The 25,981-nt window shown below is 36.6% G+C and overlaps 1 protein-coding gene across 1 annotated transcript in view; it reads left to right on the top strand.

Moving 5' to 3' along the window:
- Window positions 1-25,981, top strand: part of CTTNBP2NL (CTTNBP2 N-terminal like) — a 78,228-nt gene that overhangs the window by 29,286 nt on the left and 22,961 nt on the right. The window contains exon 2 of the mRNA XM_051993023.1: window positions 7,722-7,829. Within this exon, the coding sequence (XP_051848983.1) occupies window positions 7,731-7,829 (99 nt within the window). The 5' untranslated portion in view covers window positions 7,722-7,730. The remainder of the gene's footprint in view (window positions 1-7,721; window positions 7,830-25,981) is intronic.

Below are 25,981 nucleotides of genomic sequence, written 5' to 3'. Positions count from 1 at the left end.
CTGTCTCTTTTGCTGCTGGTATAGCAAAAGTGAATCCTGAAAAGATGTCTATCACAACGTGGATAAAAGACGGCGAGCAAAAAATTTATAATGGGTCACATCCATTTGCAAAATTTCATTGGTCTCAAACCATGAGGGTTCTTCCCTGGAGGCAGTGTAGGAGCATGGAAAGGAAGGCAAGCCGTACAGGCTTTTACTATGCTCCTAGCTTCCTCTCTTGTTATTCCAAATTGTAAACATAAAGCTCGAGCAACCTGATGATATTTAGAATGAGATTCCTGGACTTCTTGAAATAAAGGAGTATTGACCAACATAGTTAGAAGGCTATCTGCCTTTGAATTAACATCAAAAATAGGACCTGGAAGTCCACTATGAGAGTGGACATGCAAAATATAAATCTTACCTGGCTGTTTTCTCACTTGCTCTTGAAGTTTCTTAAAGAGCTGATATATATTAGAGGCTACAAATTTTATTTGTGCTGTGACAATTCTTTGTACCACCCTACTGAATAGGCTGAATCAGATATTATATTTATATCTCCTGGATAATAAGTAAGAGCTAGAATGATTGCATACAATTCATTCTGTTGAGTAGACTGAAAAGGAGTTCTGACTACTCTCTTTATAGTTAAGTCACGAGAGTATACAGCGCAAATATGATGTTTGGATGCATCTGTAAAGATAGTTGGTCCTTTAAGAGGAACTTTAGAACCCTTTTCTTCAAGAATCCATTGCTAATTAGGTAATAGTCTGGTTATCTTTAATGGAGACCTGTGTGTAAAATTTGGAGTGTGGCCAATAAAATTTGCCACTCTGGGATGGTTTCACAGCATACATTAATTAGTATAAAAAGTGTATATCTTTTCAGGTCTTATCCCAGATAATTGTACTGCTTGCTTAATGGCCTTTAATAAAATTCTAGCCACAAGCACTGGGTAAGGAGTAAGTCTTTGTTCTGGTTGTGGCGGGAGGTTCACCCACTCTATCACACTGTCTCCTTGATGAAGGATTGCTGTGGGTGCCTCTTATGTAGCAAAAACTGATATTTCCAAGGTTTTTGAGCGACTCAACTTCTCTCAAAGCCTTTTGAGTTTCTTCTGTAAGCTGACATGGTGAATTTAAAGCACTGTCTCCCCTTAAAATGTCATATAATGGTTGCAATTGATAGATAGTCAAGCCTAACACTGGTCGCATCCATTGGATATCACCTATCAATTTCTGAAAGTCATTTAAGGTATTTAGCTTCTCTTAAGGACAGTTTTTGTACCTTAGGATATACTTCATATCCTAAATCAGGGGTCCTCAAACTATGGCCCACGGGCCAGATGCAGCAGCTGAGGACATTTAACCCCCTCACCAGTGCTATGAAGTTTCTTTATTTAAAGGCCCACAAAACAAAGTTTTTGTTTTTACTATAGTCTGGCCCTCCAACAGTCTGAGGGACAGTGAACTGGCCCCCTATTTAAAAAGTTTGAGGACCCCTGTCCTAAATATTGAAAAGGAGCATATCTTTGAATTTTTTCTGGAACTATGTACAATTTGTAGTTCCTTAGTGTTTCTATGGTCTTTTGTAGACATGCTTCTAACATTTGTTCCTCAAGTGCACATCCCAATATATCATCCATGTAATGTAATAACATTGCTTTTGGAAATGCTTTTCTTACTGGAGTAAGAGCAGCAGCAACATACATTTGACACATATTAGGGCTGTTTTTCATTCCCTGTGGCAAAACTGTCCATTCATATCTTTTATAAGGCTCAGCTAAATTAACGCTGGGCACTGAAAAGACAAATCTTTTCATATCCTCCTTATCTAGAGGGATAGAATAGAAACAATCCTTAATGTCTATAACCCAAAGAGGCCATTCTCTAGGCAATTGAGTAGGAGATGGAAGTCCAGGCTGAAGTATTCCCATAGTTTCCATCTGTTCATTTACCTTTCTTAAATCAATCAACTTCCTCCATTTTCCAGATTTCTTTCTTACAACAAATACTGGGGAATTCCAAGGACTTAGAGAAGGTTGTAAATGTCCTTGGTCAAGTTGCTCTGTATTATCTAATACAGATAATCTTAATAAGATAATAATCTTATATCTAATAAGGCCTGAATTTTATCGCTATCTAAGGGCCACTATTCTATCCACACTGGTGGATTAGTTTTCCATTGGATAGGAACACATGAAAGTGTTGGCAGGCCTTCAACAGCAGCCCTGCCTAAAAAACCAAAGTCCTCATTTTTAACCCTAATTGTTGTAAAATGTCTCTTCCCCACATATTGATGGGGATTTTTTCAACCATAAAAAGAATAAAAACTCCTGTTTCAAGTTCAAAATTCCATCTCAAAGGGGTAGCTCTAACTTCAGCTGCTATTGATCCTCTTACACCAGACATGTAGGTGTCTGTCTTCATCTTTGGCCAGTGACTGGGCCAGTTGGCACCTCTAATGACTGTAAGATCTGCACCAATGTCTACCAGTCTTTCTAATGCTATGCCATTTATATAGATAGTGATCATAGGTTGGTCAGCTGTCACAGCTGCTGTCCAGTATATTTCTGGACTTTGTTGCTTGGAGTCAGACTCTGGGGCGACTATCACCAGATTGCTTATTAGGAGTCTGTATCAATAAACCTGATGCTACTACTTCTCCTGGGTGATAGGTCATACATTGTCTACCTGTATTAGTGACTGGGATATTATCTACACATTCCTCAGTTTCCCACATCAGTGTATGGATGGACACTGTTTTGTACGTACTCTCAGGAGGTGAAATGGTCAAGCCTACTGTGCCAGGAGGCAAGGGATCCATAGGCTGGAGAGGAACAGGTTTCCCTTCTCCAGAGGGTATCTCAGTTATACCAGCTGCATAGAACTCTATTCTCCCCAATTGTAATCCATTTCTCCTATAAGATTGCTTCCTGGCTGATTGATTGTATAATCCAGGGGTCCTCAAACTTTTAAAATAGGGGGCCAGTTCACTCTCCCTCAGACTGTTGGAGAGCCGGACGATAGTCAAAACAAAAACTTTGTTTTGTGAGCCTTTAAATAAACTTCACAGCCCTGGGTGAGGGGGATAATTGTCCTCAGCTGCCGCATTTGGCCACAAGCCATAGTTTGAGGACCCCTGGTGTAATCCCTTTCTCCCATCAGATGGCTTCCTGGCTGATTGGTCATGTCTGGGTATTAGACTTCTAGGCACTCTCTGGATGCACCATCAGTTGTCATCATCCCCCAAGTGTTTTTTGTCTTGGGCTCTGAGGCTGGGCCCCTCATCCCCTTTCCCTGAATCAGTCTACATTCTAATACCCAATGGAACCTCTGTTGCATTTTGGACATAGGGTATTGGATCTTGTTCCCCCACCCATTTTTTCTCATTCTGTCTCTATATCAACATTGAACTTTCAAATGCCCTACTTTACCACATTGAAAGCATTGACAAGTATCTCTAGAAGTCCCTTGCCAGAAGGGATCCTGTCTTCCCATGTTAGGATCTTGGGAAATCTGCATCATAGCCTGGCTGTAAAAGACATTTGTGCCCACTGTGGCACAGCATCTTATGATCTCCTCTAAAGGAGCATCCTTGCGTAGTCCTAGTATAATTCTTCTGCAAACCTCATTAGTATTTTCTTTAGCAAGTTGCCTTATCAAAATGTCTGTTACTGCATTTTCACCATTAGTTTGTATGACAGCTGTCTGCAGATGTCCCACAAAATCAGCAAAGGGTTAATTTGGCCCTTGTGTTATTTTTGTCAAGGCTTCACCCTTGTCGTTTTAATCAGGGAGAAAAGCCCATGCTTTAATAGCAGCAACAGCAATTTGCTCATATGCTGCTATGAAGTAATTAATCTGCACTGCGATGTCTGCATAAGAACCTACACCTTTTAGTTGATCACAGGTGATTGGAGGATTAATTCCACTGTGACTATTTTTGGGGGCTTGTATCCTACAGATTTCACTATATTCAGAAAGCCACAACAAGTTTTGTTCAGGTTTTAAGCATGTCCTTGCCATAGATTTCCAGTCCCTAGGGGTTAAGACTTCATAAGCCAAATAACATCTTAACATAATAACATCATAAAATAATAACATCTTAACATAAGCTGGTGTAGCCCCAGGACAAGCCATTTTCAGGGCTTTGAGGATTTCTATATCAAAGGGAGTGTATTTTCTACTTTCTTGACCTGAAGAGTTAAACTGTTGAATCACCAGATATATACCCAGTTTCAGATCACCTATATCCCTCTCTTCCTCAGTGGCTTTAAGAACTGCCTTTTGCAATCTACTCATAGGAGAGGGTGATTGCTGGCGGGGAGGTGTTAGTGGCATCACTGCCCCTCCCACTACTCCTCCTCCCTTCATCCTGGAAGGTGGAGTTGATGGAGGAAAATCAATTATCTGCTCCATAGGCTGGGTTGAAGTTTCCTGATGGGATGGAAAGTCACCACATCCTTGAACCTCACTTAAATCTTCATGCCCTGTGGAGATATGGTCATTAATCTGTTCTTTGTCTTCCTCTTTTTCCTCAGACTTCCTCATCTGGCTGTTCCTAGAACTTTTCTTTTTTCTATAACTTGCAGGATTCTTTAAGGCCAATTTGTATTATATTGTATACATAGAATGCTTCATTATGTTGTATACATAGAATGCTTCGATTGAAATTGAATGAGGACCCTTATCATTGTAGTATCCACATAGTTGTTGTCCTACAAGCTTCCAGCTATCTGGCATAATTTGTTCTTCCTCTAAGAATCAAGGGGACGTGCGTTCTAATGTACCCAAGAGTCTAGCAGTCTGTTCCCAAGTTATAATTAAACCTTGTCCCTTGATCAAGTTAAGCATGCTTTCTATGGCGCCTCTTCGGGACGGGGATGGGGGTGAGGTTAGGGGAGAATCTTTTCCCAATATCTGCCCCATTTCAGCCAGAAAAGATTACTAGTTTAGTCCTTAACAAAGTAAGTTCCCTGTTTGTCTATTAAAATACTCACCTAATTTCCTGGTCACTTGAGACTTCTTCAGTGAAAATAGGGTCCTTGGTTCCACAATGGGCACCAAATATGATGACCACATTAGCATCCTGGATATTTTAAAATCAGCCAGAGTCAGGATCAGCAATCTTTATTATTTTTCGAAGCCAGAGGAGAGAGCATGGACACAGGAATCTCCTCTTTCTTTTCCCCCTCCAACCCACCACGCTAGTCCTACTCCACCCTCTAAATCCTGCCTCAATCTCCATATATGCCAAACAGATCAAACCTGCACAGAATAGTGGGCAGGACCATTCTTTCTCCAAGCATATGATAATAGAGTATTGGACAATTGGTAATTAGCCATAAGTGCTCAGACCTCAGTGCATCAACTCAATTTCAGCTCATTACAGTTCCTGTCTCTTAGTGCACACAGACACAACCATAATTCAGGTCCTCTTTACCTCTTATCTGGTTATATTGCATTAACCTCATAATTGATCTTCTTTCTTAAGTCTCTCCCAATTGCAAATAATAGTCCAGTTGCCAAAATAAATGAAGATCTGATCATGTCATTTCCCTACTCAGTAAACTTCTGTAACTCTTTACTTTTAGGAACAAATGTAAAGTCCTTTTTTTGGCATTTAAAATTCTTCACAATCTGAACTTTTCCTTTGCCTATCTTTTTATCTCCTGCTGTCCTCTAGACTCTATCATCTAATCTTATTGATCTCCCTGCTATTCCTTGCACATAGCCCTCCAAGTCCCATCTCCATATATTTGTATTAGCTATACCCTGTGCTTAGAATGCTTTCCTTCCTAATTTCTACCTCTTAGAAGAATCCTGCCTTCTTTCAAGATTTAGCTCAAAGACCACCTTCTGTAGGGGGCCTTTCATTTTCTCTTAAAAGTTGCCTTTCCTCTGCCTTGAAGGCATCTTTCATGTACCTATTTGTGTACCTTCTGCATTAAAAATGTAGGCTTCTGAAGGGCAGGGATTTTTTTGTTTTGTTTTGTTTGGGGTTGGATTTTTTTTTTGCTTTTTGATTGTTTGGGTTTTGGGGTTTTTGTTGTAGCCTTGCCTAGGGTCACACAGCCAGGATGTATTAAGTGTTTTATGTTGGATTTGAACTCAGACTCTAGGGCCCAACACTCTATTGTGCCGTCTAACTGCCCCTTGATTGTTTTTTGTCAGAGAATTTGGCTCCAGTTAACATCTATAAGCCAATTTCCATCACTCAAGTTTCATCATATCCAGACACTACTTATAATTAATAGATAATAGACCATTATCTGTAGTGTTCTTCTTTTCTAAAATATAATCATTCTCTGGGAGCAGATTTCTTGGGAGTTTCTGGAGGCAACCTTAGTTTCAATTCCAAGTAATAATCACCCCAAATGCAGCCAGCTGTTAAAATACAGTCTTTTATTGTCTCCTTCAAAATAGTCTGATTAGCTTTCTTAGAGGCTCTTACCTCTAAGAGCTCTTTCTTGCAGCTTGTCCTTTGCCTCTGCCAGCTTCAGCCTCCAGCTCTCTCTGAATCTTGGTTTTACTGACTTCTGGCTCTGTCTCCTCAACTGATTCTTGACTGAGGCTCTTCCTTGTATATTCTCTTTTAGAGGTGTGAACTCAAAGGTTGACTCCTCCTCTGAGAGTGGGGTTATGGGTTCCTGACTTGTGAATCTTCCGGACTTGTGAACTCTATCATGTGAGCTAATGTGTGAACTCTCAAAGGTGTAAACTTAAGCATTGTTTCTATCAATTCCAGTGAATTAATTAACACTTTGTAAGGATTCTAACATTTCCTGCTTTCTTTTGATTTAGAACATAAGGTGGTTATGACCTCCCTGACTTCTCAAGGAGGTGAGAACCCCAAAAAAGAAGGTGATCACGCCTTCTCTGACTGCTCAAAAAAGGGAATGAAAACACCATAAAAAGAAGGTGGTCACACCCTCCCTGACTTCTCAGGAAGGGAGATGAAAACACCAAAGGAAACGGGAAATCAAATCAGATTAGCAGGTTTCTGAAGGGGCTCACTTGAAACAGGTATACATAAGTACGGGAGATTTTACATATAATTACATAAATTACATACGCACATAGCAATATAACACAGGCTAGTAGTGATGTAACAAATAACATGAATCAAAATGAGAATTTATACATGTCCATAAATCCTAGAAATAGTCCAAAAGGAATCTATTGTCCATTAGTTCATGTGCCAGGAATCCAATAATTCCTGCAAGTTTTGAAGTCCTGCAATAGTTTTATCAACATTTTTTCATCTCAAGGAATCCAGTGATTCCTGCTGGTTTTCAAGAACTGAAACAGTCTCATCTTGTGTTGGGAAATCCAATGATTCCAGAAGATTTTAAAGTTCTTTTAACAGTCTCATTGTCAGCCATGCTCCTTCAGTATCAGATGCTTTTTAGATCTTCTTTGTTTTGAGGTTTTTCTCCATCTCTCTCCAGGTGCTCATTGCCACCCATCTGTTTCCTTCTCTATCTGTTTGCTGGTTTTCACATCCTTGAAACAGTCTTTAAAGCTTAAAATTACCTCTAGAAATTTTCCCTTTAGTATCTCCAGACCCTCTAAAATGTACATCTGGATAAGTCTTTAATTAAAACCAGAAACTATTCATTGCTATTTCCAAATTAAATATACTTTTTCCCCCTTAAAGTACTTTATATCATTGTTATTTTTAGGGTTTGTTTGTTTTTACCATGCTATTGATTACTCTATTGATTGTCTTTATTTCAGGCATTCAGGATGAATCTGGAAAAACTCAGCAAGCCGGAGCTCCTGACTCTCTTCAGCATTCTAGAAGGCGAATTAGAAGCAAGGGATCTTGTTATTGAAGCTTTAAAGGTATGATTTGAGCACTGAAGGGATTTTTCCTCGCTGGTCCAGTGTAGTGATCTACTTAGGCCAAATATTTGCATGTTGCAGAGCCCCCAGTGAAGTGAGTGGTGGGGAAAGGAGGACACATGACCATTTCTGGGATGGGACCCAAGAAATGCCTCTCATCATCCCACCCATTCCTTTTCCTACTCAATGATAATTTTTGAAATTCTGCCCTAGAGCTTCATTCTTTTATTTAAAATTTGATCCCTACTAAAAAGGTCTCTCCACCTGGGAGGAGATAATATCTTAGTCTGTTGTTAATCATTTATGTCCTGTCAGTGAGTATTACATATTTTCTGAGCTATGTTTATATACTAGTAAGTAGAAGACTTCAATTACCCATAGGCAAATGGATAAGAAGAAATAAGTCAAGGAAAAGTCGAAAAAGGGAAATAAGATAGAAATGCTAAAGACAGACACTTCCTAGTTTATTAAGCTTTCCTCTACCAGTGTCCTTTACAGAGGGAGAAGAGGAGGCAACAAGCATCATTAAGCACCTATCTTGTGCCAGGCGCTGTGTTAAGTGCTTTGTAAGTGTTTGCCATTTGACTTAAATGTTTATCTCCTTTATTTCAAAGACGCCCTGGCCAGGTAGGTATAAAAATATTCCCATCTTACAGTTAAGGAAACTGAGGTAGACAGAGGTGAAATTTATTGCCCAAGGACTGGTAAATTCCAGCTCCTTCTTTCTCCAGGTCCAGCCTTTTATCCGTTGTGCCACAAGCACAACGGTAGTTGTAGAGTTTGCTTTCTTGAGTCATACAAACACTGGTTATTGAATCCCAGTTCTTTGGTAGCATTGTTATAGTAGAAATACATTTCAGTTCAACATTAGGAGAAGGGGCTAGATATGTAGTCCAAGATTCTCCTGAACTTGGATTCCAGATTCTCCAGACTCAGACCAGGAAAGGGCATCTGAGCCAGTGTTCCTTGTTTTAAATTGGAGAAAACTGGAGGGGAGGTCACCCGACTTGCCCAAGGTCACATAGGTATAGGTTACATAGCAGTGATAGCATTTGAACCTGGGCCTTTGACTCGAAATCTAGCATTCCCTTCCCAGTTCTCAATCATGAGAAATTTGTAATGACTTGGATCTTTATGTTACTATTAAAAGCTCTATAAAAGTCAGATTGTCACAATGCTACAGTTATTTTTAATATAACAAAAAATTCCTTTATAGTCTTATTAAGTGGAAATCTTTCACATATATTCACATCTCACTATCCTTGCACAAATCCTTTACAGTAACATGAACCACTCTCTCTCTTGCCTGAGTAAGAAGCACTGGTCACGCAGTATGAGACCATGTCCCAAACAGTGGTGTTGTTTTTCCTTAACCTCCCACACTGGATGCTTTAGGATTAAGGATTACAGTTTAGCCATGATCATCTAATCCTTTCCTAGATTACGCTAAAATTATAAGTCTGATTAAAAAAAATAAAATCCCATTTCTATACTTGTATTCTGAAATATTTGGAGTGAGTTATTAATTTATGGCTTTTGAGATTGAATGGAAATGCCTATAGGCAGTTATTATTGCAAGTCTAAAAGCTTAATAGTGATTCTGAGCAATTTCAGTGGCAATTAGATGCCTTTCAGTGTTGCTAATTATTGTAAAACATTGCTCCCTCTTTATTTTCATATTTATTTGTATAATTGTTTTTATAGTAATTCATCTTAGTTTCATTTCTGTACAAGTTCATGCAGCAATCTTTTAATTGTTAGCACTTTTTTTAAAGTAATTAATCAATTTTTAAAAATTGGTGTTTCTTTTCCTTCTCTGCCTCTATGTTCATTCAGTCATGTTCCTATGACTTCACTTTGAATTATATTGATGAGTTTTCATTTTGATCCATGCCATTCTTTTTGATCTTCATAACAACCTTGAGGAGGAGGAGCTGCCATTGTCTCCATTTTACAGATGAGAAAACTGATATAAATAGCAGTTAAAATTATTTGTCCTAGGTCATGCTGCTAGCTGAGAGTCCAAGGTTGATTTGAGTTCAGTTGTTCCTGACCCAGGCCTGGCACGCTCTCTCTGCATCACCAGCTGCCCCCATTATTTGAACTGGTCCTCCTTCCCCTTAGATGTTCATTATCAACTACATCCTGTATCTATTAGGAAGAGCACTGAGTCAGGAGAACTGGTTTCCTTTCTGTATTCTGCCTACATGTCATATCAGGTAGGGCCCAGCTCTCCCAGGCTATTTAGTTTGAGGCAAGTCCTCCTCCAACTCTGGCCTGGGTTTCTTCACCAGTAAAATGAACTCATTTAGGTGGTACAACCCTTCCAGCCCACGTAGCAAGGGCAAGCATACAACCTGCTATTCTCTTTGTATCTCCCTTCCCCTCCCATTTCCTGCCCTCTCCCCACACACACACAGACACACAGACACACACACACACAACCTCACAAAGTGCTCTGTGCCCAATGGGCACTTAATCAGTGTCTCTGATTCACTGATACCTGGCCAAAGCTTTATTTAGAAAGGCAGCTCAGGACACAGCTATCCTTCTCTGCTTCCCTCTGGGCCCCCTCATCCCAGATCACTACCTACCTCCAGGTCACTGCCACCTGATGCCATCCCACCCGTTTCTCTGAGGCCCTCCCAGTCCTCCCACATTCCTCCACCCACACTGTTTTTCCTCCACTGGAACATAGTTAATAAGTGGGATCAGCAGTGACTTAAAGGAAAAAGGGATGAAGGGAGTTAAGTTTTTATCTCCCATGTCCCATTTCTCAAATTCTGTCCTGCTGGAGCTGCTGTTCAGTATCAGGAGCCAGCACTAGTGACTTGGAGCTTGGGGAATTTCCAAATGAGCACTATAGCAGAGGTTCCTGTTCCTTTTCTCCCACCCCTCTTCTCCCAGTCCAAGTCTAAATTGGGGCTTATTTACTTATTTTCCATTAAAATATATTGCTATAGAAAATGGGTAAGTTCGAGTACAATTCAAGTACAATTACATATTAAGTAGGTTTATGTAATCTGGCTTGGCAATGTAACCACGGCATTTATAACATTATTTCTGTTGCAAAACTGAAATCTTATTTCAAACAACTAAGTTACAAATGAACTTTTCCATGGCAGTCTCCTTAAGTTGTAGCCTATCTTCACTTGGCAATATAAAGGATGAGTTTGCTTTTATTAAAACGATTCTCATGGTAACAACCTAAAAAGCCATGGCAAATAAGAGTGTATTTGTCTACTTTCAATGCCTGCTCTTCAAGACTTTATGAAATATTAAGTTTCATAGCCTGTTCTTATATGTTGTGCCATTCTCCATCTTCTGATTCTGATGTTATTTTAATAAGCTAAGTTGCTTATTATGAATGTTTTTCCAAAATTTACAGGGCATAGAGAGTGAAGTACATGAATTTAGTTTCATTTACTGTAGACAACTTCTAACAAGTTGATAGAACAACTAGAGAAGCCGTAGCTATAATTAAGAGAACATTTTGCTCCAAGATAACATTCAGTAGTGCACCCAAGTGGTGTATTTAGTCTTCACTTGCTGCCTGGAACTGATAACTTTATCTTCCCAGGCTTAAACTGTATTCACTAGAGGTGAAATGAATAGCTTTACAGAAGGGGCCCATCTTGAAACACTATTATTAGATAAAACAATGAACAACTGGATTCTAAATTTCAATCTCGGCAGAAAGACAACTGCCATCTCAGATTCTTTGAGTTGAAATGAGAGCTGACTTACAATTTTTTGCCATGTTTATTCCTCAGTCCATTTTTTGTTGAACTTCTCTAGAATCTTTGTGGTTCTTTACTCTTTGATTTCTTTTTTGACATTCTCTTTCATTCCTATATGAAGATTACTTGCTAAAAATCTTTCTTCATCCTACATATCTATGACTACTTTTTCTTACATGAGGAGACCATGGGATTTATTTTTTCCTCCTTAATTTCAACCTGATTTTTCCAAGTGTGGAATCTATTCCTCAGTTGTCTTCCAACTCTGAAGAAAACTACTGTTAGAGACCAGACTGTTCTGTTGATTCTAGATGAATAATGAGCCACATTGGGAAGGCTTGAATTTACCAGAGGCAGTCTATGAAGTTACCACAGCATGCAAGTAGAACCCTAACTACAAAGTTCCATTTGAAAAAGGCTTCATTCATTTCCCCAGATTCCTGGGGGATCTCATCTACCCTCCTTCCCTAACCCCTACAGCTATGTTCTTTTTCTCTTCAAGGTAGGACAAAAATGTTCTTACTCGTCTGTTGCAATCATCACTGCTTTGGCAGCTTTCTTTGAATGAAACTTAGGAAATAGAGAAAAGTCCATAATTTTTCTCATTGTCAAAATCTTAACTGTTCCATTGGCTATAGGTTTTATATCCATAATTGAACTGTTTGGCATTTTTCTTATAAAGAAGTGTTATTCTGTTTTGCAAGAAATGGAGCAGAAGGCTGCTCCCAAAAAAAAAAAAAAAAAAAAAGATACCTTTAACTTGCTGTATTAAATCTTACTAAACCTAACAAATTTCTACTGTAGACTGGCATATGCTTTGCAGAAAGATGAAAAAATTTCCAAGAAATCAGTGTTATTTTGAAGTTAGGAGGAGCAAGTGTACTTAACAGTTTATAAAAATCATGTTAAATAATTTCTTTGTACCTGCCTTGATCATGTATTAGATTTTTTTTGCTCCTTAAAACTGTGATGCAGAACCACTTGGAGTATACAAAGTGGCCTCCATACCAGTTACCAAATCATGCAAGAAAAATTCTCTTGATTTGATTCTTTAACAATAGATAGAAAATATTGCAATCTTTGAGATGATATTAATTAACATAGCCCTAAATTCCTTTTTTCTGATGCATTAGCAATAATACAAGCATTAATTATCCTCCTTTAAGTCAAAACATTGTTGCTTTTGATCAAAAGCTGGCTCTTACAAAGATTCTAAAAGAGAAGATAGGTAATATTAAAAAAATAATAATAAGGAATTAGATAAAAATGTTAAAATGAGTGAGTGTGAACATGTTTAACAATTCAAGAAATCAGTATCAAAATAATATATGCTGCTATGTTTATTTAATTAGAATCCAAAATAAGTATTTCAGATTTTTGAGACAGTACAAAGGAGACTATATACTCTTTGTTTGACAGCAGGAAACTTGCCTGTTGTAGTAATTGTTGATTCACTGTGCCTTGTTGGATAGTGAGGCTAGCTGACCTTTCACCTTGCAGCTTGCAAAATTTAGAGGTAGTAGAAGTAATAGTACTCCCATTTTACAGATGCTTTTTAAAAAAACAAATTACCTGAAATCCTAAAATGTTATAGCAACAGAAGAGAGGATCCTAGTACTCATCTAATTCAGCCCTTCAGTTTTTTAGATGAGAAACCTGAGTCTTAGAACATTAATAGGAAACAAATTGGGGACAGGAAAAAAGAACATGAGATGTGAGTCAAAGGTTTGAGCTCAAGGCCCCGATTCATCACTTACTAATTTAAACACAAAACAATAAATCCTTCAACCAGGGTCACACAAGAAGTAAGTGGCCAAGATATAACTCCAAGTCTTCTGTCCCAACCCTAGTGTTCTTTCCAGGATAACACAAAAATTTTTCAGAAATTGTTCCAGACACATTCACTCAAGAAACTTACAAATATAGTCATTGGAACAAAAGAATCTGGAGAGATATTCTTTTCTATTCATGAGCATTGTCCCCAGGCATAGATCTGGTAGTATCACAGCTTTATCCAAGATGTCTACTCTCTGAAATGATACAGGTTTTTGCTTTGTTATCAAAGTATTTTTGAACAGTTAGGCAGCTGCTAGTGGAGTCAGAAATATTTCACCACAGTTCCCAGATTTTTACTGAATGTGGCATTTGTCATTCCTACCCTCTATAAGGAAACATTTTTAAAAATATGAATTTTATGGCAAGAATTTTCCTTCAAGAATTTTTGATACAAGTGTATAAAGAACCAGCCTTCGAATCAATAGGTTGGGCAAGCCAACCTCCCAGGTAACCTTATTATACTCATAAGATACAGACGAGTTGCTGATCTGCAGTGATGGAAGAAGTTTTCCTATCCAGGAGTTCTCCACACAGATAAAATCATATGTGCAGGCTCAAAAAATAGGGGGGAAAAAACCTATACATGTGCATATATACATACTTATCTATAGAGTTCCTTCATTTATCAAACTTCCAAGTAGATGTACAATAATAGAAGCAACATAATACTCTGTTCTTCATTAGAAGGACAAGTACTTGGAGTTGTCTTACATTGGTAGTAGATTTGAGTTCACCCATCATTCCCTCTGCAGCCTTCCTTGTTATCAAAAGCAAATAAACATAAATGTAGTTTGTGTGTGAGAGAGAGAGAAAGAGAGAGATTAAGAACGCTGGTTTAGAGTTGAATGCAGTCTGTGGCCATGAAACAGATGTTACAATAGATTTTTTTCTTCTTAAAAAACAGGAAATTCTAAGGACAGTAAAAAAGCTTTTTCAGTAGAATTTTTTTTCTTCCTTTGTATTGCCTACCAGAGAATTTGAACCTCTTTCCTTTCCCAACTGGCTTTTCCAAGAGCAGATGCTACAATGTAGTGGGTCTTCCAGCTGCATTTTGCCACTTGTTTCTAGAAGAGTGACTCTATGCCACATGATTGGTTTGGCGTTCATGTTGACAGTCACACAGACTTCTTATGAAGGCTGTTATGTTTCTTTGAAGAAAATAAATTTCAAAAATGCTTCATTGCAAAGTTGGAAAATATTTGAGAAGCAGAACGTTTATGATTAAAACTGAAGCAGAAATTGGTTCTCAGGCAGAAAAATTTTCAACTAATAATAATGTATCTTAAAATTTTGTCATTACTCATTATTTTTAGATATTCTTTATATTCCTCAATTCTATAATTGTAATTTTAGAGGATATCTGATATAAAATTAGAAATAAGATAAAAGTTTTAAGGTTTAGAAAGTATTTTCCTTTTAATTCTATGAGGAATGTAGTACACAGATTACCCTTCTTATTTTTACAAATCAGGAAAACAAAGTTTAGTGAGTTGAAATGAGCTGTCAGTCGGGTCTCTTGAATCTCAGAGATTCTGCATCCTTTCCACCACACCATCTTTCCAAGCCCTCCTTGTACTGATGATGCTCAGAATAACATGCTGAAAAAAAAAATAGCATTTCCTAAGCAAGAAGTCAGCATATTTTGATCAATGCTGACCAATTAGTAAGGATTTTAAAAGAATCATTATTAAGAGTTCTGGGTTGGATGGAACTTTAGTGGTCATCCTACTCTATTTTCACTCAGTGTAACACTTCTTTTTACAGTCTCTCTGATAGGAGGATTCTGCCAGAAGTTCACCATGGGACTTTGGGCAATGATAATAAAAACAACTTATTAAGCTACTATTATTTTAAATTTTACAAAGTGTTTTCTTCATAGCATCTGTGTGACAAATGATAGTATATAGTGCTATTATCTCCATTTATCAAATGATGAAACACTTAGGTGACACACCTATATACACACAATTTCACAAGATAGTCTCATTCAACAGATATACAACCTTTATTCTTATCTTGTACGTGCTTATCAACATGAACCCAACTAGTATCCAATAAAATGTCAGTTCCTCAGGGATAGGGGAGGGATGCTGCTGAATTTTCAGCCTCAGCCAAGTACCTGGTACACAGCAAGTACCGTATATACTCGAGTATAAGCCGACCCAAATATAAGCCGAGGCCCCTAATTTTAACCCAGAAATCTGGGAAAACTTATTATATCAGTAGGTTTAGGTAGCGCACCGGTGTCCGCAGAGGAGGAGAGCGGGTGCCAGTATACGTATGTAGAGCAGTTGCCAGCATTAATATACAGTCCGGTTACCAACTGTGATACTACAGGAACAGCCGCATCACCGTAGCAATGGCCGGCCCTGTAGTATCACAGTCGGCACTCGAGCTGTATACTACACAGCAGGGGGGCATTCAAAGGGATATTTACACATGTTTTATCTAGTGACTAGAGTATAAGCCGAGGAGGGGATTTTCTGCCCAAAAAATACTCGAGTATATACGGTATTTAGTAAATGCTTGTCAAATAAATTAGTAAGTGATGGATCAGGGCCTTGAGGTCAAACCTTTGATTCACATCTTGTATTCTTTTTCCTTTAAACAATTCTTTTCCTATTATAGTTTCTAAGCCTCAGGTTTCTCATTTGAAAAACTTAAGGGCTGTATTAGATGAACACTAGGATCCTCTCTTTTGTTGCTGTAACATTCTAGGATTCCAGGTTTATTTGTTTTTTAAAACTCATTTTAAGAGGTTTCATTCATTCAGTATAAAAACCAGCCCTTTACATTATTCATCTTAGAGATATAATATTATTTTAACCAAAAATATATATGTGTGTGTGTATATATATATATATATATATAATGCCTGCCTTCTTTTCTGATGGAAACTATACATTATAAAAATGAAACAGTGAGATTAAAGCTGTTGAAATCATCTTAAAAGCAAAATAGGATCTTACTGAAATAACTAAGACATTCAATTGTAGTTATTTAAGAGTATTTTTCCAATGTCGTTTGCCAAAATATTTTGTTAAACATGAAAGTATAAAAATAAATTATAGATCCTATTTTGCTTTTAAGATGATTTCAACAGCTTAAATCTCACTGTTTCATTTTTATAATGTATAGTTTCCATCAGAAAAGAAGGCAAGCATTATATATATATATATATATATATATATATATTTGGTTAAAATAATATATCTCTAAGATGAATAATGTAAAGGGCTGGTTTTTATACTGAATGAATGAAACTTCTTAAATTGAGTTTAAAAAAACAAATAAACCTGGAATCCTAGAATGTTACAGCAACAAAAGAGAGGATCCTAGTGTTCATCTAATACAGCCCTTAAGTTTTTCAAATGAGAAACCTGAGGCTTAGAAACTATAATAGGAAAAGAATTGTTTAAAGGAAAAAGAATACAAGATGTGAATCAAAGGTTTGACCTCAAGGCCCTGATCCATCACTTACTAATTTATTTGACAAGCATTTACTAAATACCTGCTGTGTACCAGGTACTTGGCTGAGGCTGAAAATTCAGCAGCATCCCTCCCCTGTCCCTGAGGAACTGACATTTTATTGGATACTAGTTGGGTTCATATTGATAAGCATGTACAAGATAAGAACAAAGGTTGTATATCTGTTGAATGAGACTATCTTGTGAAATTGTGTGTATATAGGTGTGTCACCTAAGTCTGTTTCATCATTTGATAAATGGAGATAATAGCACTATATACTATCATTTGTCACACAGATGCTATGAGGAAAACACTTTGTAAAATTTAAAATAATAGTAGCTTAATAAGTTGTTTTTATTATCATTGCCCAAAGTCCCATGGTGAACTTCTGGCAGAATCCTCCTATCAGAGAGACTGTAAAAAGAAGTGTTACACTGAGTGAAAATAGAGTAGGATGACCACTAAAGTTCCATCCAACCCAGAACTCTTAATGATGATTTTTTTATAATACTTAATAATTGGTCAGCATTGATCAAAATATACTGACTTCTTGCTTAGGAAATGCTATTTTTTTTTCCAGCATGTTATTCTGAGCATCATCAGTACAAGGAGGGCTTGGAAAGATGGTGTGGTGGAAAGAATGCAGAATCTCTGAGATTCAAGAGACCCGACTGACAGCTCATTTCAACTCACTAAACCTTGTTTTCCTGATTTGTAAAAATAAGAAGGGTAATCTGTGTACTACATTCCTCACAGAGTTAAAAGGAAAATGCTTTCTAAACCTTAAAACTTTTGTCTTATTTCTAATTTTACATCAGATATTCTATTCTGAGCCTTTCTAAACATAAAATTGTATAATCACAAAAACCATGGGAGACAAAACACCTTTTAACACACTATGTCTCTTGTACATTTTGCTGCTCTTGTTCCCTGTCAAACACAAGCAATATTTAGTAATGTTTACACAATTTAACTAAATTGAATGCTTGGTCTTTATGTGATACTTTGAAAGATGACTTGACTAAAAGTCTTCAAAATAAACTAAAGCTATTTTTACCCTATAGAGGCTGGCATGTCACTGTTCTTAAACTAATCACTATTTTCATTTCCAAAAACAGGAACATAGAATCCAAAATGTAAAAAATAATATTTTCTTTAAAAATCTAAAAGTGAAATTTATTTGCCTCTAAAAACAAGTCTATATTTTACAGACTGCCTGTACCTCGTATGTGGTAGTGATGATAGGATTATGTATATATGGGAAGATTGGAAAAAGGGTGCTATTGACTACCTGAATATTTCTTCCAGAAAATGTATGTTATATTTGTTTCATTGAACTTGTTCCTTCATCAGCAGCCTTTTATTGAAGAGAGAGAAGGTGGCTATAGTCTCTAACATCTTGTAAATTCTAACAAAATCCCATTATAGTAAAGGTTTTCTGTATAATAGACCATTTTCATTTTCCAGAATATGGCCCACAGTAACATAGTTACATTGATCTGATTGTAGAAAATCCTGTCAAAAAAATAATCCTGTACAGCAATGGTTTTTCAGGTCCAATTAAATGGTATTTCTATCATGAGAGGGACAGTAAAGCTAACCTGAGCTACAGCTGGGTTCTTTATGGTGTGGTTTATTCCGCCATCAAGTTGAAAGTATCATTTTCTTCTCAGACAACTAAATGCTATCCTGGTAATTTTACCCAAATTTACCTGAGCTTGCAGACAAAATGACACATGAGAAGATCCAGAGGTTTGGAAGAAAAGAGTTAAGTCATAAGATCTTAAAATTAAAGCTAAAAAGAACCTGAGAGGCCTGCTCCAACCCCGATATTCACAGATGCAGAGCTGAGTGGTTAAATTATTTACCCAAGGCCACAGAGGCAGTTAGGAACTGATTCAGAACTTGAAGCAGCATCCTCTTTAACTCCAAACTCAACGCTTTCTTGCCAGTTGAAAATGTTACTATAGGCACAAGCTATATTTTCTCCAGATCTTACAGGGTATTTCCAACAGAGTAATCTTTATAACCAAACTACATTACAAAAAAACAATTTCAATATTGGATAGAGTTACAGGAAGATTTTAGCAGTTTCTTTGTAAGTTGGCTGGTTTAGAACTCATATTTTGCCACAGACAGTTTTATAAAGGTTAACTTCTTAAGAGTAAATCAAATGGGGTTATTTAACCAATAACAGCAAAATTGTAGAGCCTAACCACTGTTTATATTGTCTATAGGAGAAATGCATTCTGAGTTCCAACTAGCAATAGTAAGAACATTTTTTTCTTTCCTCCCTCCATCTCAGATAGGCCTGGCTTCCTTAGGGTTAGGGTTCTTGGTAATGAGAATGAACATTTGGGGAGGTCAGCTGGCAGCTTCCTGGAAGTTGGGGGAACAGATGGGAAGTAAAGATACTTGAAAATGCCAAGAAATCAAGTCTGTTATACAGTCAGGAGTCTTGGAAGACTCTAGCAACCCAGGAAAATGGAAGGACTTTTGGGGAAAGGGAAGCAGACGACATCAGAAGAGGAAACAACTTTTAGATATACAAGTCACTTGTAAATCAGGTATTTAATAAGTAGTGGACTTCCTAGTAGGATTTTATTTGTGTTTATGAATTTTTATTATTTCTGGATGCAGATCAGCTGCCAGTATCTCTCCAAACAAGCCAAGTTTAATACTCATATCTTATAGTTCAAGAATTTGTGTGTGCTGTGAAATCCTTGATAACAAAGTCTGGTATTTGCCATTATTTAGATGATTTATATCACAAATTGTTACAGAGGGGAGGGGAAGGGAGCAGGGACTCACAGGGAGTAAAGGTGCCAAGAGAGTAAGCAAATCCTTTATTTAACTGATATCTGCCTGGTAGTTCTGTCTTTCTAAAGTCTGTTGGGAAAGAAAAGAGAAGCTTGATTTGCAGAATGATAGGTATTTAAAGAACATACAGTTCTCCAAAAATTGAAGAGAAGCTGTGTGGATCATGCTAGTGGGGAGTTTTGTTTCACTTATTCAGTTGGAAACTAAAACAGTTTAAAAGGGGAAATGTTTTATTCCTCTTCTTCTCATTTCCTCTTTTGACTTATATCTTCCTGACATGTTTTAGTCTTGTGATTTAGGCTTACTCAGAGATTACTTCCAACTCCTTGTCTCCATCACCCCATAAAGAAAAGAATTATAAAGGAAAGCTAAGGTTGCTTCAAAAATCCTAGCCAGTAAAACCTTCCATCATGTTTCAGTAAAGCCAGTTGTTGAGGATGGTTTGGAGGACAAGAGGAAATGCCTTATGTTATTGCCTAAACCTTTTAGTGAAAAGGGGCATTTAGAAAAATAAGCCAGAGTATTCATGTGTAGGAAATATTCAGCATAGAAAAGGCCTTACTTAGCACTTCCAAGGAAACACGAGTTTTCCCTCAGTAGAAAGGTACTTTGTCTGTTTATCCTTGATTCTTCCCTACTCCAATAGCTAAATGTCTCACAACTTCCCAATAGAAATTTCCATACATACAGAAAAGCTAAATTATTCTCTTTCAAAACAGACTTTCAGTCATCACTGATGCAGATTGAACAAAGCAGGCCAGTTAGAGTATATGCTTGAGCAACTATGAAATAGAAAATAAAGAGGGTTTTATTATCACACAAAGGCAGAGAACCCTTCTAAATACTTCTGCCATTGTTAGTTTGGTTTCTCTTTCCATAATTTCCTTCATCTTACTTAAATGTATTTTTCTTCCTCATAAAATCATCTCCAAGTAATGAACTTTAAAGTGTGTAAATATTAAGGAAACTCTGGATTCATTTTTTTTTTAAACTTGATTATAGAATGGGAAAGAGGTGGTTAGACAGGGTTTCATGTGAATCAGATGAGAAGAGAGTGAGAGGGATAGTTAATAGTTGACAGAAAACTTGATATGAGTCAAGAGTATGCTGACACTGCCAAAAAGATCATTGTGATTTTAAACCATACATTAATAGAAGGATAAAGCAACTAGGTGGTACAGTGAGTGAATAGAGTACAAGACTTGAAACCAGAAATTAGGAACTCTTCCTGAGTTCAAATTTGGCCATAAACACTACTTGTGTCAACCTGGACAAGTCATTTAAATTTGTTTGCCAGTTTCCTCATCTGCAAAACGAACTGAAGAAGAAAATGCCAAGCCACTCTAGTATCTTTGCCAAGAAAATCCCAAACGGGGTCACAAAAAGTTGGATATGACTGAATAACAACAAAATGTTAAAACAAGGAAGTTGTTGGTCCCACACTATTTTAGTATTCCATTCTATGGATACATTTAAAGACATTGATTAGCCAAAACTATCAATGGAGCAACAGAAGAGGGCTCCCAGGATGGTGAAGGGATCAGAATTCAAGCTGTTATCTAAGTGTTGCCTAAAAGAACTGGGAGTGTTTAGGTTGTAGAAGAGGATAATGAGACATGATAGAAGCCTCCAATATTTGGACTGTTATTTTGTAAGAGATAGCTTTTCCTTTTCCATTGCTCCACAGGAGAAAACAAGACCAATGGGTAAAAGTTAGAGAAACCTATTTTAGTTAATTGTGGAAAAGACTTTGTAAACAGTTAGATCTTGTTCAACAATGGATTGTGCTGCATGAGATAGTTAATGACTATCCTGTCACTGAAAGTGTAAATGACTCTCAGTAGGAGATACTGTTGTTATCTAGAAGTTCTTAAAATTTTTGAGGGTTTTGGACATCTTTGGTAGACTAGGGAAGTCTCTGGATTCCTTCTTTCAAAAGAATGTTTTAAATGAAGAAATGAAATACATAGAATTTCAAAGGAAATCATTTATATTGAAATAGTTATTTTAAAAAATTTTAAAGAAACAAATTCAGGGATGCCAAGTTAAGAACCTTTATTGTAGAAATTTGTCTTCCAGGCAAGAGTTAAACTAGATAGCCTCTGAGGGTTTTTCCCCCCATTTGTAGGATTCAGTTATTCTGATCCTAGCTTTTTATTACTGAAATTAGGCAGGAGTTTTTTTTGTTTTTTTTTGTTCCAGACCTGTAATTTTATCACTCTTAGAAACTCCTCCAACAATGCAGGTTAGCAGCTCATCTCTAAATGAATCTTAGAAAATTGCCTGGGATGCTGAAAAGTTAAGTAATTTGCCCAGGCAGTGTGAGTCAGGAGTAGGAGATGGTTACACTATGTCTGCCTACCCGTCCTAGATTTAGCTTAATAGCAATTGTTGATTAAAGGGCAAAAGCTATAGGACAAATTAGTATGTGTTTTCAGATTTCCCTCCTGATTTATTCATGCCAGAAATCTGAATTTTTGTTGATAGTTAAATACAACAGATTTATCCTTTTTGATATATTACTTGGTTTTTGGTCCCTTCACCATCCTGGGAGCCTTTCCCAGATTGTCTTTCCTAGATTGATGATGGTATAACTTTAAAATCTTCATAAAAATTTGCAGACTCACAGTTTATTTGTTTTTCTTCCTTTTTTTTTTTTTTTTTTTTTCTTAGTGTCTGGTACTCGAATGTGGTGAAGCTTAATGTCTTAGATATACATAGATAAATGGAGACTGTAGATTTAGAGGACCATAGAGGTCATCTGGTCACTTTTTATGGAGGTCATTTTTACAAATGTAGAAATTGAGGCCCAGATAGATTCAGTGGCTTGCAGAGGGTCATACCAATTGTATAAACAGAGAGCAGTGATTCCAAACCATCAGATCCTCGTTTCAAATCCAGCACTGACATACTTGATAACTATTTCTTTTATTGTTGATCATTCAGAATCAGTGATGACACTTTTTACTACCAAATCCAAGAAAGAACAATTTGTTCTTCAGGCAGGAAATTTCTGTTTTGTCTTTCTTTCAACAGTTGTAGTGTGCTGATGCCAAAAAGCTGGATATGTGGCTTGGTTCATTATGTCTGCATTCATCCTCAAAATCAAAGACCATACTGTTTGCCTTGCAAATAATGACCTTATAATTCCTTACCTTAGTGTCTTGTTCTATCAAATTGAGATGTGGTCATCCCCCCAATTACTAAATTACTTGTAAAGATTGCCTTATGATCTTCAGATGAAAATACCATAATATTATAATTATTTATTTTTCTCTTCATTTATCTGGATTTCAAATAGTGAGTTTAAATTAAGATATTGCTTCCAAGATTTTAGCTTTTTTTTGGCACCTATCTCAATTTTATGTGTCTTACATCTAGTTTTTTATATATTTAGTTATATATGTATGTTTTGGGTTTTTTTTTTTTTTTTCCCTTTTGGGTCCTTTCTGCACTGGCTTTCACAGAATCTTCAAGCACTATTTTTTTCCTTAGATGCTTCCCAGAAAGATAACTACTGGCTCTTTTCCATACAGAAATTTCCTTGCCAGTTCCTGATCCCTTTCCCTCTGGCAACCTCATTTATCCTTGTCATTAGTACTTTTAACTCCTACATGAACTATTGAAGATGTACAATAGGGGCTGCATACCATACCGTCAAACACCAATGGAAATCTTTTTCATAATACTACAAATGCCTGGGCAAGAATCAACGTTTTAAGAGACCCTTCATCCTTTTGTTCCTATCCTTGCCTTTATTAAAACTAATTTCCTTAACTGTGTTGCAACTACTTCATGGAAAAGAGAGAATACCAAATTTTCCTAATTTCTCTTCTGTTCCACCCCTAATTCTTCCTCTTTATCCTTATCTGAAGTCCAGCACATATTCACAGATAGATTGGTTCTCTTTTTTGCTATAAAGTTGAGGAAAATCTAAGACAGGGATTATTTAGACCGAAAGTCAACCTAGCAAAATGGATAGTGATGGATTTAGAGTCAGGAAAGCCAGAGTTCTTGCCTCCAACATGTTCCAGCTCTTGAATTAAGTAAGTCTCTTCATCTCTAAATGTTTGCTCATCGAGAAGAGATATTTGTAGGAACTACCTCATGGCATCATCAACCTACAGCTGGAAGGGAATCCAGAGACCATCTAATGCAGTCATTTAATTAAATAATGTATGTTAAGTGCCCTGTAAATTTTAAATCACTATAAATGCCAGTAGTTGGTGTTATTATCACTATTATTGTGATTATAGTTAATGGTGGCATTAGTCAAGTTCAGTTTATCCAAGTTCATAGTGTTGAGATAGCTGAAATAACATTTTTCTTTTGCTTACTTTTGGACTGAGCCAGTATAATAAAAATAATAATAATCTCATGACCAAGATTAGCCCTGAAAAGAAGAAAATGAACTTCCCTTCCTTCATTGAATGAGTAGAGAACTATAGGGATTATTGAATATTATCTGTCCCAGTTGATGGCTTGGTTAGCTTCAGGATACTGTTTTTATTATCTTTTTTTTTATTCTTTGTTACAAGGATTGACTCCTTGAATAAAGGAAGCTGGTCAGATATATATGGTAAGTGAGAATTGTAAAAATATATTGATTAAAATAGAAAAAAAAATTAGTGGGAAAATAGATCTGTGGAACAGAGAGAGAAGCAAGAATCAGAAACAATCCAGCTCAATAAACTAATGCTTGATAAACCTGAGGAATATCTTGGGAAAACACTCCCTGTTTTAAAGAATTGATGAGAAAATGAGAACAATTTGGCAGGAATTAAGTTTAGACCAAAAGCTTTGTACCACAATAAGCTCAGTGAATATACAACCTGAATATAAAAGACCACATTATTTAAAAAAAAAAAAATTAGATTAGGAGATCAGGTTTCTTTTATAGCTGTGGCTAGGGGGAGATCTCCAAACACTATATAGACATAATAAAAGACAAAATAAATTGTTTTGATTACATTGAATTGAAAAACTTTTGCACAAATAGGATTGATGCAATTAAGGATAAAAAGGGAAATTCAGCAAAGGGAATAAAAGTCTGTATCATATCTTTGATAAGCATCTGATATCCAAGATTTTTAAAGGATTAACAAAATATAAGGCCAAGAGCCATTTTCCATAGAAAGTCAGCCAGAGGATATGAATAAAAAGTTCTCAAAAGAAGAATTGCAAACTATAATAAGCTATACAAAAGATGGCCATACATCATTAATGAAAAATGCAAATTGAAACAATTCTAATGTTTTACCTCACATTCAGCAAATTCATAAGAATAACCAAAAATAGAAATTATTATTGGAGAGAGTATGAAAATACTAGTCAATAGTCAGCATTTATTAAGTATTTGCTATGTGACTGGCACTGTGCCTAAGCCCTTGGATTATAAAGAAAGGCAAGAGACAGTCTCTGTTCTCAAGACAGTCAAATGGGGCTCACCCCATCCAAACAACTAAGTATAGACAAAATTTATACAGGACAAATAAATTGGATTTAATCAACAAAGGGAAGACACGAGTTAAAGAGGATCAGGAAAGACTTCTTGTAGAAGGTAGAAAGGAAACCAGGAGGCACACATGAAAAGGGAGAGAATTCCAGTCATAAGGGATGGTCATTATAAATGCTTAGAATCCAGAAATATAATGTATTGTGTAAGAAACAGCAAGGAAACCAATGTCACTGTATCTCAGAGTACATGGGGTGGGGAAGATTGCAAAAGGAGGAGGTATCACCATGTTGTAAAGGACTTTGGATGGAAATTTTATTTGTTTCTGAGAGTGATAGGGAGCCACTAGAGCTGATTGAATACTGGGATTTAGTCTTTAAGGATCCAAAAATTGAATGGGATGCTTAAGGTAATACTGGTCTTTCCCAACTGTAGATTTCTAAGCAGTCTATATGGCCATTTGTTTGGTACAATAGAGAAGATTCTTGTTTTGGAACAAATTGGGCTACATTGGCTCTAGAGTATTTTCCAGCTCCAATGAGACTGGCTTCTACACTATTTAAATAAATCGACTTGATTATTTCTGTTGAAGATATTTCAAAAATTATTACTCCAAATATTAGACATTGTCTAAATTAATGGGCTGATATTCATTAATACTGAACTTAATTGTTTGAGTTATTTGGTTGTTTTCCCCTTCTTGTATCTGTACCCACAATCAACTTTGTGGTGTTTCCTGTGATTCATTAAACTGCTGATAATCTTATTTATCCACTACAACCCACCCACTTCCAGGGTTAGCCTTTTCCTTCCTTTTCCTTATATATGTAAGG

This window comes from Antechinus flavipes, chromosome 4, assembly GCF_016432865.1.
Source record: "Antechinus flavipes isolate AdamAnt ecotype Samford, QLD, Australia chromosome 4, AdamAnt_v2, whole genome shotgun sequence".
Taxonomy (NCBI): Eukaryota; Metazoa; Chordata; class Mammalia; order Dasyuromorphia; family Dasyuridae; genus Antechinus; species Antechinus flavipes.
Note: the sequence above shows the minus strand (reverse complement) of the source record. Positions and strands in the feature narration are given on the sequence as shown.